The sequence below is a fragment of the Lampetra planeri genome, chromosome 40, assembly GCF_965212315.1.
Source record: "Lampetra planeri chromosome 40, kcLamPlan1.2.h2, whole genome shotgun sequence".
Lineage (NCBI taxonomy): Eukaryota > Metazoa > Chordata > Hyperoartia > Petromyzontiformes > Petromyzontidae > Lampetra > Lampetra planeri.
In genome coordinates this window covers 6,773,673-6,790,447 of record NC_136146.1, presented here as the reverse complement: position 1 = coordinate 6,790,447, position 16,775 = coordinate 6,773,673, and the positions used below count along the sequence as shown (strand labels likewise).

General features: G+C 51.9%; 1 protein-coding gene across 1 annotated transcript in view; it reads right to left on the bottom strand.

Annotated features, from left to right (window-relative positions):
• LOC144731804 (N-acetylglucosamine-6-sulfatase-like) overlaps nucleotides 1-11,046 on the bottom strand; it is a 28,586-nt gene extending 17,540 nt beyond the window's left edge. The window contains exons 1-5 of the mRNA XM_078613052.1: nucleotides 10,773-11,046; nucleotides 5,814-5,873; nucleotides 4,905-5,108; nucleotides 3,547-3,612; nucleotides 611-709 (exon numbers count right to left, since the gene is read on the bottom strand). Coding sequence (XP_078469178.1) covers nucleotides 611-709; nucleotides 3,547-3,612; nucleotides 4,905-5,108; nucleotides 5,814-5,873; nucleotides 10,773-10,937 — 594 coding nt within the window. The 5' untranslated portion in view covers nucleotides 10,938-11,046. The remainder of the gene's footprint in view (nucleotides 1-610; nucleotides 710-3,546; nucleotides 3,613-4,904; nucleotides 5,109-5,813; nucleotides 5,874-10,772) is intronic.
• Nucleotides 11,047-16,775: the final 5,729 nt, after the last annotated feature.

Below are 16,775 nucleotides of genomic sequence, written 5' to 3'. Positions count from 1 at the left end.
TTTTTAGGATAGTGTGTTTATAATATAATTTGATGTAGATATCCACATTTATTTAATATTTTTCGTCTGCAGTTTTTATTGAAAATGCAATATTTGATAGACAAAAACTGATGCCAGATTTGGAATCGGCACCCCAAAATCACATTAAAACCGTTGGAATACCTTATGCCAGAAAAAGTGTGTTGACCAGTGTACTCGAAATGCACGTTGATTCTAAATGTGGAGGGAAAAACTGGAGGACCCAGAGAAAAGTCAACGCGACCACGGGGAAGGAAAGAGAGAGAAAGAGCAAACTACAAATATACAACAGGCGTCAAGGGTCTGGATTGAACCCACACCATCATCAACAACAACAGCAACAACTTCAATGCGTCAACATATTTACATTTCATGGCTCGGATGTTTTCACGGGAGAACGATCGTCCACGTAGAGGGGCCGCGGTTTCAGAAAGGCGCCTTGGAAACAATCACGCGTTCCCATCGATCGATCGCGTTTATAGATCCCCAATTCACATCCACAACGGCGCCCGTGCGTGCCCAATCGCAAAACCACCGCGGTCGTAGCGGACGCCATCGCCGCCCGCGACCGCCGGGCGGCACCGAGTCTTACGATGAGGTCCGTCAGGTAGTCCTTGCCGTAGTCCGCTCCGTGCTCCTCCAGCTTGCCGTTGACAGACAGCGAGTAGTTGTAGTACTTGGAGTTTTGCACCTGCGGACGAGAGATCGCGCGCAGGGGACAGGCGCCGGCAGGGAAATAAGATCGGTGTCACGGCATCACGGGGTCACGGGGTCACAGGCGTCACGGGCGTCACGGCGTCACGGTGTCACGGGGTCACGGGGTCAGGGGCGTCACAGCGTCACGGTGTCACGGCATCACGGGGTCACGGGCGTCACGGGCGTCACAACGTCACGGGGTCACGGGCGTCACGGGGTCACGGGCGTCATGGCGTCACGGGGTCACGACGTCACGGGGGTCACGGGGTCACGGCGCCACGGGCGTCACGGGCGTCACGGGGTCACAGGCGTCACGGGGTCATGGCGTTACTTACGGTGTCACGGGGTCACGGTGTCATGGCGTCACGCGTGTCACGGGGTCACGGGGTCACGGGCGTCGCGGGGTCACGGGCGTCACGGGTGTCACGGGCGTTCCCTCGATATTCGTGACGAGGAGATTACGTTTCGGAGATGCTCGTGTGTAGCCACATTTTGTGGGTAACGGTATTGTTGGATCTACGAATATTGTACAACGCAACTTTTTATCTCATCACTTCATCTCATCACTTCATCTCCTCACTTTCTTTCTCTCTCGATGCAGTCAGTAGTCGTGCAGTGTTCCAGACGCGCATCGCGGATAGCCAAATTCGCGGACAGAGCAAGTTTGTAGCGTAACGAAGGGAACACGGTAATTGCGTTATTCCCAGGATGTGGCCCTGGGCACCATCCCCTCCAGAGCGAAGTAAGAGCAGCAGAGAGAGACCCGCCACGACGCCCTGGGCCCCACGTCCTCTTGTGCGAGCTGGCGCCACACAACGCTGCCCTGGGCTCCAGCAAACTCGTGGCCGGCGGGGAGTTTTCTCGCTCGCTGGTTAGTTTGTTAGTTCGTTACTTCGTATGTTAACTCGTTAGTTCACGAGTTGGCTCCTTAGTTCGCGCCAGAATCAACGAGATCACGGAGATGCGGTGTGGAAACACAAAGCCGCGAGGCTGCTCCCCATGGGATGTTGCAGCATGTGCGTTGTATGCACTGATAGTGCGCGGTTTTTGAGTTGTGCGCCTTTTGGCGTCATCTGGTCCAACACCAATGGAGACTAGGCTCTAAGAAAAGCTGTCTCGGGTGTGGACCAATACATTTCAATGACAGTGCGTACATTATCAGAGTTGTGTTTATTGTTTGCGTTCCAACCGCAGGTATTGTGGTCAATGCAAACATGACTCCTTGTAAAAAAAGGTGTCAGTTTTGTTGCCAGATAAAAGGGTAAAAAAACAATTATCCTATTTTTTTACTGGAAAAGGAGGTTCCAATGGTGTAAATGCTTACCCCGAGCTCTCAATACTCTGATAGTGCGCGGTTTTTGAGTTGTGCGCCTTTTGGCGTCATCTGGTCCAACACCAATGGAGCCTAGGCTCTAAGAAAAGCTGTCTCGGGTGTGGACCAATCAACTTCAAGGACAGTGCATATCATCATTATCAGAGTTGTTTCTTTTTGTTTGCATTTTGACTGCTTGCGTTGTGGTTATTGCAAACATGATGCCTTGTATAAAGGTGTCAGTTTTTGTACCATTTGAAAGGGTAAAAACCTATTACTATATTTTGCCACTGGTAAAGGAGATGTCTCATAGTTGTATGTTGTTGTTGCAATTGCTTCGTACCGTACGTGCGCCGTTTGGTTTACGAAAAAAAAATTCTCCGACTGTCGTGTCTATCAAATGCCCAAAGTGTGCCCATGTCTGGTTGAACAGGTTAACAGAGAGGCGTGTAGAGACACGGGAAGCTCCATCTGTCCGTCGGTGACAGCGGCGGAGAAGATTGCGTCCAGAGCGTGAACCGAGTGAGACAACTGCACGCCACGATGACTAGGCGATGTCCACTACCTCGCGTGGCATGCAGGTTCGTGTGCCGCGCTGTGAACCCGGCGACCTGAGTCCAATTCCCGCTTCCGGTTAACATTGGTGATGATAACCAGTCCTGGGCCTCCCCCTAGGTCGACTCAACGTCAAATGGGTACAGTGTAAACATCGCCGCTGGGGAGACAAAAGCTGCTGGACGTCATTCTGGCCACCCACCCACCCCCCCTCGTGTGCCGTGGCGGCCTTCAGCACTTGCCTCGAGTCTCTGCTGACGCTACGCGGGGGACATTAATCTTTCTTTGCTACGGCGTTAAGCCGCGCAAACTGCCGTAGGATGGTGGGCGAGGCAGAGACCATTAAGGAATGCACGTGGGTAGTAACACGTGTGTTAACGCGTGTGTTCACGTGTGTGTCAACGCGTGTGTTAACGCATGTGTTAACGCGTGTGTTAACGCGTGTGTTAACGTGTGTGTCAACGCGTGTGTTAACGCGTGTGTTAACGCGTGTGTTAACGCGTGTGTTAACGCGTGTGTTAACGTGTGTGTCAACGCGTGTGTTAACGCGTGTGTTAACGCGTGTGTTAACGCGTGTGTTAACGCGTGTGTTAACGTGTGTGTCAACGCGTGTGTTAACGCGTGTGTTAACGCGTGTGTTAACGTGCGTGTGTTAACGTGTGGGTGGTAACACGTGCATCAATGCGCGTGTGGTAACGCGCGTGTTCACGTGTGTATCAACGTGTGTGTTCACGTGTGTATTAACACGTGTGTTACCGTGTGTGTTAACACGTGTATTAACACGTGTGTTACCGTGTGTGTTAACACGTGTATTAACACGTGTGTTACCGTGTGTGTTAACACGTGTATTAACACGTGTGTTACCGTGTGTGTTAACACGTGTGTTACCGTGTGTGTTAACACGTGTGTTAACGCGTGTGTTAACATGTGTGTTAACGCGTGTGTGTTATCGTGCCGACACTCACCAGGCCATTCCACACATCCCACCCTGGAGGGACATGCGCCACTCCTCCAACAGACTTGTCACCATACTGGGGGGAGGGGGGTGAGAGAGATGATGGGGGGGACAGGGGTTGCAACAGGGAACGGAGGGATTGTGACGAGGAGGAGACAAGCGTTGTCTCACAACATGCTGCGCTGATGCAATGACCGAGATGTTAACTACCTCGGCCGGTGTGCAGGATGTCGCTGGTTCGATCCCGACCCTGACGCCTGCTGCTGTACATTTGGATTCTGTGTTTGTCTCTCTTTCTCTCTCCCTGCGGTCGCGTGGATTTTTCTCCGGGTCCTCCGGTCTTTCCCTCCACTTTTAGAATGAACGTGTGTGTTTGGAGTATTTGGCTGCTGTACATTTGCACGCGATGAGCCACTTCGTCGGGCTATCGTTTGTGGCCACGTCGCCTCTGAATAAGACCTATATCGTTCAGTGAGCCTTACCTGGTAAAACAAAAATAGTTTATAATAATATAATAATGTTTTTTTACCCTTTTATCTGGCAACAAAACTGACACCTTTTTTTTACAAGGAGTCATGTTTGCATTGACCACAATACCTGCAGTCGGAATGCAAACGAAAAACACAACTCTGAAAATGTATGCACTGTCCTTGAAGTTGTTTAGTTGAGTTTTATTTCCTCCATGCAGCCTTTAACAGACTGTTTATTGCAACTCACTACTCTACGGGACGTCTGGCAAAAACATTACCAAGCTGCATGCGTTGGCTTCCGGGTGCCAAACGAATACATGATGAGGTTGCACTCATTACACACAAAGCGCTTGCCACAGATGAACCACAGTACCTCGCTGATCTCGTTAAGGAGCATAAACCGTCACGCGAACTTCGCTCATCCTCACAGCGGCGGCTTTTGGCTAACCGTCGAACAAAGACCGTCGCCTTCAGATGTGCTTCTACGGCCGTCTGGAACGCTCTTGCTTTCGATATATTAGGAAGCCGCTATCTAGATTGACAAACTAATTTCTTTACGCTTTCCGTCTTTCAGTTTGTTGCCCTTCCCCCGCAGCCTCCGATGGGCGCGGTTGGCGGCTACGGTACGGCGCAAAAGAAGTTCAACACACACTCGCACACACGCACGCACACGCGGACGCACACTCGCACACACACACGCACACACGCATGCACACACGCACGCACGGACGCACGGACACTCGCACGCACACTCGCACGCTCGCACACTCGTACGCACGCACACTCGCACGCACACTCGCTCGCACGCACGCACACTCGCACGCACACTCGCTCGCACGCACACTCGCACGCACGCACGCACACACGCACGCACGCACGCACACACGCACGCACGCACCTGGTTGAGGTACTTCCCGGCGAAGAACGTGTGGTAGCCAGCGCGGTGGAGGTGCACGGGGAAGGCGTCCGCCTCCTGCAGCTTCTGCCACGCGGCGCTGCTGCAGTTGCCGGAGAGCGAGTTGTTCACCACGCCGTGGTTGTGCGGGTACTTTCCCGTCAGGATGCTGCTACGGCTGGGGCAGCAGAGCGGGCTGGCGACGAACTGGGAGAGGGAGGAGCGGCGGTTGTAGATGAGGGGTCAGAGGTCGCCGGTGGCGGGGGGGGGGGGTGCGTGGCTTTGAACACGTTTTCTGTTTTCTATCCCACGGAGGCTTTCGCGACTAATATGACAGAATAGGTTATTTGCGTTAGATCGCGTAAATATAAATGTGTCGAAACGTCGTACTCGGGTTGTAAATGTTGTGGATTTGCTCTCCAACACACCGGTGTAGTGCTGTGGTAGAATTGGCACGTTCTGTTTACGTGACAACCCTTACTAAGCGGCCCTGTCGGGTGGTGGCGGGCTTAACGACGCGTTTATATTTACGCGATCCGACCCAAAAAAAACCTCGATTGTGTTTTCAATCCCGTTCACAGCACTCGCTCCATTCCCCCCGGGCACGGAACTTCACTTGATACGGTAAATTTAGCTGTGACGGTCCCACCTGAAGACGGAGACTTGTGTTGCCTCCGAAACGTCGTGATTGAATTGATTTCTTTTCACTTATTATTATTATTTTATTTTTATTATTTTTTACCTACGCGACTTTACCGAACAAACCTAAGAGTATGAATCCTTGCAGTCACGAAAGCTTAAAATCTAGAACTTTGGCTGCCGATCCCCTGGTGCGGTCCGATCGATTTGTTACTTAATCGGAGCGGCGGTCGGTGAGAGAGTCGCCGGTCACTCGACGGTCCGTGCGCTCACCGCGTTGGTGAAGGTCGCCCCTTCGTCTCCGATGAGGGCGATGGTTTTCTTGAGCGGGGTCTAGAGGCGGGGAGAAAGACGACGAAGCCACGGTCAGTTGGACCCGGCAACAGCGTCCACAGCTGTTGGGTTTACACGACGCAGCCACTCCTGAGCTCACGAGGCGCGCGTGTGCAGGTCCGCGCGCGATTCACAACCAAACGTTACTCCCAACGCGCACGTGTCATCGGTGGAATACGTCCGCAAAAAAAGGTGGTTGTTTGAAGATTGTCAAAGGGTAAAAATAAACAAAAAAGTTGCTTAAACCCTCTGCCCACCCAGCAGTACCTTGTGAGTTACACCGCGGGTAGTCGGATCGGCGGGTCGCACGTGGTGGGGGTAACGTGTGTTTCAGTTTCATGTATTTGGTGTAGCCCTGTGAGCCATTCGGCTCTTGAATCGGGTGCAACCGCAACAAACAAAAAACATGAGCAAGAAAACGTCTTAAAGTGACTACGCGCAAACAGAAAAATCCAGGAAAAGACTGCAAAGTCTTCCGGAAAAAAAGCGCCGTACACCAACGCTGTGTGCACAAATCCCAGCGGGATGCAAGTCAAAAAACAACAACAACAACAACAACCACAAGACAACTTCGATTAAAGCCATCATTCTAAGTGTGGGTGCTCCAAACTCTTACAAAATGTTTCGGCCAGCGTGGAAGCGGAGGCAACAACGAATGTCTAGGGGGCTGCATCGTAGCGGAAGCCCTTCCCGCAGCAGTGATGCGAGCGCGCAACTGCACGGCTGCACCTTTACCTTCTATGCTGGGCTTAAGAATCGGTGTTTTTGTTTCCGTGAAGAGGAGTCGAGAATGTTTTGAAGCACTTCTTTAACACTGGTCAACACACTTTTTTTGGCATAAGGTATTCCAACGGCAATAATGTAATTTTGGGGTGCCGATTCCAAAGCTGGCTTCAGTTTTTGTCTATCACATCAGGTTTTTGAGATGTAAAATATTGCATTTTCAATAAAAACTGCAGAAGAAAAATATTAAATAAATGTGGATATCTACATACAATTATATTATAAACACACTATTCTAAAAACACAGCACCATATTTTAACACTAAAGCAGTCACTGACTCGCAACAACTTGCAATCATAAGTGACAGTTAATTTTGGGTAAAATCAATGCAAATGGGGTATGCCGATAGCATAAAAATGAGATGTGATAGAGCAAATCTGAGATCAGATTTGGAATCAGCACCCTGAAAATAGTCTAGAACAGCTGCAAAAGTCCAGGCCAGAAAAAAATGTTTTTAAGTTGTTGACCAGTGTTATTCACCAATGCACATCAACACTCGTTCCACAACCAACCTCGAACACCCGTCCCACAGCGCCCTTTAACCCATCTCCAATACACATTCCCGTCTGGCACGCCTTGGCCCGGGTGACGTCGTGTTTGCGTGGTGCGTGAGGGTGGCTCGCGGATCCCCTACATCCGTATGCTGCATTCAGCCCTGCGAGACTTAATACAATACCGACAGAGATCAGATATTGGCGTTAGAAACGCATTGCTACAGAGGGATACTGCTGGATCTTCGCTGGACACAAAGAATGACCGGCGTAGAAGTGAGAAGAATGTTGATGATGCAGGCAGTGATGAGAAAGGGGACTGACACTCTTTGGACAACCCACGTGTAGCATGGACAACAACAGGAAGATTTCAAGTGTGTTGCTGTTCAGTAAAATGGAAGTAACCGGGAAAGAGAGGGAGACCGCACAGAGAACGTCTTGACGATGACGACGACACAAGAGGAGATTGCCGCCAGGAAGATTTGGCCACTCCTGGAGAAGACCGGCACAAGGCAGAGAGGAAAGTGGAAAGGAATGACGAAAACGCCCATGGATCGCGATGATGATGCTGCTGCTGCACTAAATGGATCCGTGCGACCGACTGTGGCAACACGTGTGGTAACGTGCCCCAGGTTATCATTCTCGACGCTGAGCAGTTACCGTCTGTAGCCGGCAAGACGCACGTGCGGTTATCTTTAAGAGACGCGTAGGCAGCATATCGTGTCGTTACCCATCGCCGATTCATGAAGAAGACCTGCAGCGTTACGCCACTAAAATGCACTGGGGCAGCGAGCATTCACACACGGTCGCCTTTGTATCCCCACTGCCGATCTCTTGCACACCTGGCGACAAGGCCAGGCACTCATTTATGGCTGAGTCGACCTAGAGGGGTGGGGTGGAGGCAGAGGTCGCAAACGGGTTTTGATTCCTTACCCGTACCCGGCCGCACCAGGGTCGCAAACGGGTACCCGTACCCGGCCTTACCCGTACCCTACCCGTACCCGGCCGGGTACGGGTAGGGTACGGGTATCGGGTACCCGATTGCGACCTCTGGGATGAAGCCATGTTGCAGGCGCGGGTGGGTTGATTCTAGGAACTTGAATTGTGAGAAGAGACAAGACGTTGGGAAATGAGTGACAAACGGTGACTCACCAGTGACTCACGGCCTACCCGTACCCGTACCCGGCCGCACCAGGGTCGCAAACGGGTACCCGTACCCGGCCGGGTACGGGTAGCCGGGTATCGGGTACCCGGTTGCGACCTCTGGGTGGAGGGGGCTCAGGGCAGGTTGAGACATCACGTGCTGAGCTCCTGCGCTTTTATGAGTCAACGCAGGCGCGTGACTGGGGAAACATCGCCACGCAGTGCGTTCTGTATTCACACTCCACTGCGTTATTGCGTCAAACGAGTTGAGCATTAGTCAACGCACGTCACAGCAATTCATTCAGGACACGTTACGTAACGTTTACTGATACATTTATATTAAAAAGACAAAGCCCCCCCCCCCCCGAATAGCCTTAACAGACGGTTGAGGCAAGGGTTCTAAAGGCTGGAACGGCACAAGATGGGGTGGTAGGGTGGTCAGCACCACACCCGGCCGCCTTTGTCTCCCTAGAGGCGATGTTTACACATCGTACCAGGCCCAGGCTGGACTGGTTCAGATAATCGTTACTGGTATTGGCCGTGAGCTGAATCAATCACGTTACTAAAATAGGCTGCCTTGGAGTATGCATTGCCGGCGTAAGGCACTACCACTAGAGTCTCAAAAGGATAATAAAGCATACTCTTTGATTATTTCGGTAAAGTCACACAAGTTTATTTAATTAAGTAGAACGTGTTGTCTATGTTTATTTAAAGTTGCGCATTTTGATGTGACGTCACATTTCTCAACCCCCCCCCACCTCGCCACACATCGTCTGATACCCCCCCCCCCCCCAGGTGCGTGACGTCATTTATGGACGGCCCCTTGAGTGAGCCACACGTGGCCCCCAGAGCCGGGAAGTCTTCACTATTGTTATAAATCACTATTGTTATAAATCACTATTGTTATAATCACTATTGTTATAAATCACTATTGTTATAATCACTATTGTTATAAATCACTATTGTTATAATCACTATTGTTATAAATCACTATTGTTATAAATCACTATTGTTATAATCACTATTGTTATAATCACTATTGTTATAATCACTATTGTTATAAATCACTATTGTTATAAATCACTATTGTTATAATCACTATTGTTATAAATCACTATTGTTATAATCACTATTGTTATAAATCACTATTGTTATAAATCACTATTGTTATAAATCACTATTGTTATAAATCACTATTGTTATAATCACTATTGTTATAAATCACTATTGTTATAATCACTATTGTTATAAATCACTATTGTTATAAATCACTATTGTTATAATCACTATTGTTATAAATCACTATTGTTATAAATCACTACTACAAACATTGTGAATGTCGACAGGGCACGGCCACGTGTTGAACGAGACAACACAAATGCCAGGCTCTTAGGACTTGCATGTAATCGGGGAATGGGACAGCGGGCAGGGAGACACTCGCAATTAGACAGATGATGTGCTGGAGAGACAGGCGGGCGATCAAACAGGTGGGCAGAGAGACACGTGCAGGTGATGACACCAATGAGACAAGTTTGACAGACAGTGATTCAGGCGGACATTACGGATGGACAGGCAGAGAGAGAGAGAGAGCCAACGAGAGGAATTCAAACACGAGACAATGATCTGGCATGTATGTTGTTATCAACAAATGTGTCTCCCCAACGGCAATGTTTACTACACACCGCACCAGGTACTCATTTGAGGCTGAGTCGACCTAGGGGGGCCCAGGACCGGTTCAGATAATTGTCACTGGTGTTGGCCGTGAGCGGGAATCGAACCCGGGTCGCCGGGATCATAGGGTAGCGCGTTAACCGATACACCACCGCTCCCCAAAGACACACATCAAGACAAGACACACACATAGACAGACACACATCAAGATAGACACACACACACATCAAGACAGACACACACATCAAGATAGACATACACACACAGACACACACAGACGCACACACACAGAGACACACACACAGACACACACACATCAAGACACACACACAGACACACATCAAGACACACACACAGACACACACACACACAGACACAAACACACATCAAGACAGACAGACACACACACACACACAGACACACACACATCAAGACAGACACACACACAGACACACACAGACACACATCAAGACACACACACAGACACACATCAAGACACACACACAGACACACACACACACACATCAAGACATACACACACACATCAAGAACGACACATCAAGACAGACACACACACAGACACACATCAAGACAGACACCAACACACAGACACACGCACACACACACACATCAAGACACACACACACACAGACACACATCAAGACACACACACACAGACACACATCAAGACATACACACACACAGACACACATCAAGACAGACACACAGACACACAGAGACACACATCAAGACAGACACACACACAGACACACACACAGACACACCCCCCCCCCACCCCGCCCCTCTTACCATGCCCCCCAGGACTACGTCCTGGTCGTCAGTGAGCACGAACACCACGTTGGGCCCCCCCTGGTTTCGACTCCCCTCCACACTCCGCGCCGCGCTGCTGCTGCAGCTGCAGCAGGAGGCGAGTAGCAGCAGCAGCAGCAGGAGGAGGAGCCGCGAGGTCTTCATGGTCCCCGCTGCAGCTGCAGCTGCTGCTGCTGCCGTTCTCGTACGAATGTGGAACTTATTTCACCACTACGGCTGCTGCTATTCTAGTCAACACACCTACTGCTGCTAATTGGAGTCAACTACTACTGCTGCTACTGCTGCTACTGCTGCAGTCAACAACTACTACTGCTGCTGCAGTCAACAACAACTACTGCTGCTGCAGTCAACAACAACTACTGCTGCTGCAGTCAACAACAACTACTACTGCTGCAGTCAACAACAACTGCTGCTGCTGCTGCTGCTGATGAAGTCACCAGCTGCTTGTGTATCTTGCTGGGACTCACAGCCCCTGCTGCCCCCTTCGAGACTGCTGCTTCTGTTGCTAATCCACTTCGCGCTGCTGCTGCCGATTACGAAACCGCTCACCGCTCAACTCGACTGCTGCTGCTTGTGGAGCCAAACACAGCCGCCACCAAGACCCGCTGCCTTGCTGAACGTACTGCAGCTCCCAGCAGCAGAACTTGACAGTACTCACGCCAGCACAGCTGATGCTGCTGCTGCTGATTGTATGGCGAGAGGAGAGCGGGTGGGGTGGGTTTTGGCCGTCGCTGGCTAACGACGAGGAAGTTGTCGCGAGTTGGGTGAAGCTGACGATGATGATGATGCTGCGATCATATGATCGCAACACACGTGGGCTCTCTCCCTCCCCCCTCTCCCTCCTCCCTCTCCCTTCTCCCTCCTCCCTCCTCCCTCCTCCCTCCTCCCTCTCCCTCCTCCCTCCTCCCTCTCCCTCCTCCCTCCTCCCTCTCCCTCCTCCCTCCCCCTCCCTCCTCCCTCTCCCTCCTCCCTCTCCCTCCTCCCCCTCCCTCCCCCTCCCTCTCCCTCCTCCCTCCTCCCTCCTCCCTCCCCCCTCTCCCTCCTCCCTCTCCCTCCTCCCTCTCCCTCCTCCCTCTCCCTCCCCCCTCTCCCTCCTCCCTCTCCCTCCTCCCTCTCCCTCCTCCCTCTCCCTCCCCCCTCTCCCTCCTCCCTCTCCCTCCTCCCTCTCCCTCCTCCCTCTCCCTCCTCCCTCTCCCTCCTCCCTCTCCCTCCTCCCTCTCCCTCCCCCCTCTCCCTCCTCCCTCTCCCTCCTCCCTCTCCCTCCTCCCTCTCCCTCCCCCCTCTCCCTCCTCCCTCTCCCTCCCCCCTCTCCCTCCCCCCTCTCCCTCCTCCCTCCTCCCTCCTCCCTCTCCCTCCCCCCTCTCCCTCCTCCCTCTCCCTCCCCCCTCTCCCTCCTCCCTCCTCCCTCTCCCTCCTCCCTCTCCCTCCCCCCTCTCCCTCCTCCCTCTCCCTCCTCCCTCTCCCTCCTCCCTCTCCCTCCCCCCTCTCCCTCCTCCCTCTCCCTCCTCCCTCTCCCTCCTCCCTCCTCCCTCTCCCTCCTCCCTCTCCCTCCCCCCTCTCCCTCCTCCCTCTCCCTCCTCCCTCTCCCTCCCCCCTCTCCCTCCTCCCTCTCCCTCCTCCCTCTCCCTCCCCCCTCTCCCTCCCCCCTCTCCCTCCCCCCTCTCCCTCCTCCCTCCTCCCTCTCCCTCCTCCCTCTCCCTCCCCCCTCTCCCTCCTCCCTCTCCCTCTCCCTCCTCCCTCTCCCTCCTCCCTCTCCCTCCTCCCTCTCCCTCCTCCCTCTCCCTCCTCCCTCCTCCCTCTCCCTCCCCCCTCTCCCTCCTCCCTCTCCCTCTCCCTCCTCCCTCTCCCTCCCCCCCCCTCCCTCTCCCTCCCTCCCTCTCCCTCCCTCCCTCTCCCTCCCTCTCCCTCCTCCCTCTCCCTCCCCCCTCTCCCTCCTCCCTCTCCCTCTCCCTCCTCCCTCTCCCTCCTCCCTCTCCCTCCCCCCTCTCCCTCCCCCCTCTCCCTCCTCCCTCTCCCTCCTCCCTCCTCCCTCTCCCTCCCCCCCCTCCCTCCCTCCCTCTCCCTCCCTCCCTCTCCCTCCCTCTCCCTCCTCCCTCTCCCTCCCCCCTCTCCCTCCTCCCTCTCCCTCCTCCCTCTCCCTCCTCCCTCTCCCTCCTCCCTCTCCCTCCCCCCCCCTCCCTCTCCCTCCTCCCTCTCCCTCCTCCCTCTCCCTCCTCCCTCTCCCTCCCCCCCCCTCCCTCTCCCTCCCTCCCTCTCCCTCCCTCTCCCTCCCTCTCCCTCCCTCTCCCTCCCTCTCCCTCCCCCTCCCTCCCTCTCCCTCCCTCTCCCTCCCCCTCCCTCCCTCTCCCTCCCTCTCCCTCTCTCTCCTGCAAGGCTTCACGTGCCCTCTGCCGACCGTTCAGGGAACGCGCGCGGCCTCGCACGGAGTCGCCAGCGCACAAAGGGGCCGTCCATAAATGACGTCACGCACCTAGGGGGTCAGACATTTGTGACGGGGAGAAATGTGACGTCACATCGAAATGCGCAACTTTTAATAAATGTAGAATTGTTATAACAACACTAATTGTTATGACACTCCTACAATATCAAGAGTGCAGAGCCACATTAATTACGCACTGCAATGACAATAGTAGTAGCTACTACACGTGTAGTAGCTACTACACGTGTAGTAGCTACTACACGTGCAGCTACTACACGTGTAGTAGCTGCATATGTAGCTACGAGATATGTAGCTACTACACGTGCAGCTACTACACGTGTAGTAGCTACTGCACGTGTAGTAGCTACATATGTAGCTACGAGATATGTAGCCACTACACGTGCAGCTACTACACGTGTAGTAGCTACTACACGTGTAGTAGCTACATATGTAGCTACGAGATATGTAGCTACTGCACGTGCAGCTACTACACGTGTAGTAGCTACTACACGTGCAGCTACTATACATGTAGTAGCTACAACACGTGTAGTAGCTACTGCACGTGTAGTAGCTACTGCACGTGTAGTAGCTACTACATATGTAGCTACTACATATGTATTACATGTGTTGTAGCTACATATGTAGTAGCTACTACATATGTATTACATGTGTTGTAGCTACATATGTAGTAGCTACTAAACGTGCAGTAGCTACAACACGTGCAGTAGCTACTGCACGTGTAGTAGCTACTGCACGTTTAGTAGCTACTACATATGTAGCTACTACACGTGTAGTAGCTACATATCTACATAGCTACATATGTAGTAGCTACTACACGTGCAGTAGCTACTACACGTGCAGTAGCTACTACACGTGCAGTAGCTACTACACGTGTAGTAGCTACTACATATGTAGCTACTAGACGTGTAGTAGCTACTACACGTGTTGCTACTACACGTGTAGTAGCTACTGCACGTGTAGTAGCTACTACATATGTAGCTACTACATATGTATTACATGTGTTGTAGCTACATATGTAGTAGCTACTACATATGTATTACATGTGTTGTAGCTACATATGTAGTAGCTACTAAACGTGCAGTAGCTACTACACGTGCAGTAGCTACTACACGTGTTGTAGCTACTACATGTATAGTAGCTGCACGTGTAGTAGCTACACATGTAGTAGCAGCAGCTACTACACGCGTGTGTAGTAGCTACTACATATGTAGCTACCACACACGTGTAGCTACTTGTGTTACTACGATAATCTGGCACTGGATAGAGGGGCAACAACGCGGCCTTTGGCTGTTGCCTAACACCATTCACCACCACCGGTGTCTCATTAACCTGAACTCTTCTTCAGGGAGAGGTCACGTGGCAGAGAATGCAAGGGCATGGAAATGGCAGGAGAGCTTAATTCTTGTTTTGTTTTTCACAGAGGGACGGCTCGAACCAGCCCGTGGCTGAGCTGGCAACTATCGCCCGTTTGATTGCACCGGAGGAAATTCCACATTCTTAAACAGGGGGGGTGTGGGGTGGCTTTATCGGTAAGCCCACCACTGCATTGATGACCAGGGTTTAACTTCAGCCCCATCTGACCGGTACTCTTAGTTTTTTTTGGTAAAGTCAGGTTTATTTAAAACGGCAATGACATTAAAATTAATGAAAATAAAATAATAAAAATCACCGAGGTTAATAACTCAGATGAGTAATTAACCTCGGTGATTTTTATTATTTTATTTTCATTAATTTTAATTTCATTGCCGTTTTAAATAAACCTGACTTGAAAAAAAAATTACGTTTATACAGAATGAAATGCGGGTCACAAGACATCTGGACCACGCTGTACATTCCCGTTTGCCGACGAGCACATGACGTTTCTTATTCCGTGACGGTCTAGGGCAGGGGTTGGACAACTTGTATCTGCCAAGGGCCATTTGGATATCTATAACATCATTCGCGGGCCATACAACATTATCAACTTCAAAATTAGCCTGTTATATTTGGTCAAACATTTAATTAACTCACTTAATTAACCCTAATGCGATGGCTGGAACTGCTTCTCTCTGGCGAGGCGTGTGATGTTAGCCGGTATTGATGATGATGTTGCTACTCGCAGCTGCTTTTCCAGGTTTGCTCCTCTAGATTTATTGAATTTCGAGTCCCGCCTGCGGTTGCCTTGGCAGGGCCAGACCCAAATGATTTCGTGGGCCTCATACGGCGCGTGGGCCGGACGTTCCCCACCCTTGATCTAGGGCAGGGGTCGGCAACCAAAATAACAAGAAGAGCCATTTCTTTCCAATTCGGTACAAAATTCAGTATTTCAAGAGCCGCAATGCATCTGAGTACATACTGTCAGAGGTGTGGACTCGAGTCATGTGACTTGGACTCGAGTCAGACTCGAGTCATGAATTTGATGACTTGCGACTCGACTTGGACTTGCATAACAATGACTTTGTCCCACCTCTGCACACTGTACATACGTACATATCGTCAAGAAGCAGCCCGTAAAGAGCCGCATGCGGCTCCGGAGCCGTAGGTTGCCGACCCCTGATCTAGGGCGACATTATGACGAACCGGGCGGCGTTGTTGTTGTTGACTTTCCCACAAGGCGGAAAAGCGCGCAAGTCTGGAATCATTCACGAGCAAATCGCGCGCCGGGCGCCGTGGAACGGCCACGTTGAGATCACGTGGCTCTGGATGGGGGTTGCGGGTCCACCACCTGATGGGCATCTGTGAGCTTCATAGCTCATCGGATTCCTCCTCCTGCAGTCTCAATATTTCGATTCTGACCAAACGCATTCGCTTCTCTCTTAATTAACAGCAATACGAAATGATTCATATTACCGGAGCATAGCAATATGTATTAACTCGTAGCTATGTGTTTTCTTGGGTGGGCACATTTAGATGTTAGGGTAGTTTAATCGTGGTAGTTTACACAACTTGATTTTTTAATTAACTATCGGAAGTACAATACGAGACAATGTCTGCAACAAAAGGCATTATAGACGTCATTATTGTCTGGATCAAGCTCCGTTTGTATCACAGCAGAGGTCGCAAACGGGTTTTGATTCCTTACCCGTACCCGGCCGCACCAGGGTCGCAAACGGGTACCCGTACCCGGCCGGGTAGGGTATCGGGTACCTGATTGCGACCTCTGGGATGAAGCCATGTTGCAGGCGCGGGTGGGCTGATTCTAGGAACTTGAATTGTGAGAAGAGACAAGACGTTGGGAAATGAGTGACAAACGGTGACTCACCAGTGACTCACGGCCTACCAGTACCCGGCCGCACCAGGGTCGCAAACGGGTACCGTACCTGGCCGGGTACGGGTAGCTGGGTATCAGGTAGCCGGGTATCGGGTACCCGGTTGCGACCTCTGTATCACAGCCACCGCGGAACACCTGGGGGGGGGGGGGGGTCCTCATGGCCCACCTGGGGGAGCCTCTCGGTCCCACACTCTGAGAGCTGCTGCTGCTGCTCCAGAGCGACGAGTTCCCATGGGACCATCGCGCCGGCGAGAGGTCGTGTTTGTTTGTACTGCGCCTATTGTGCCGTGCC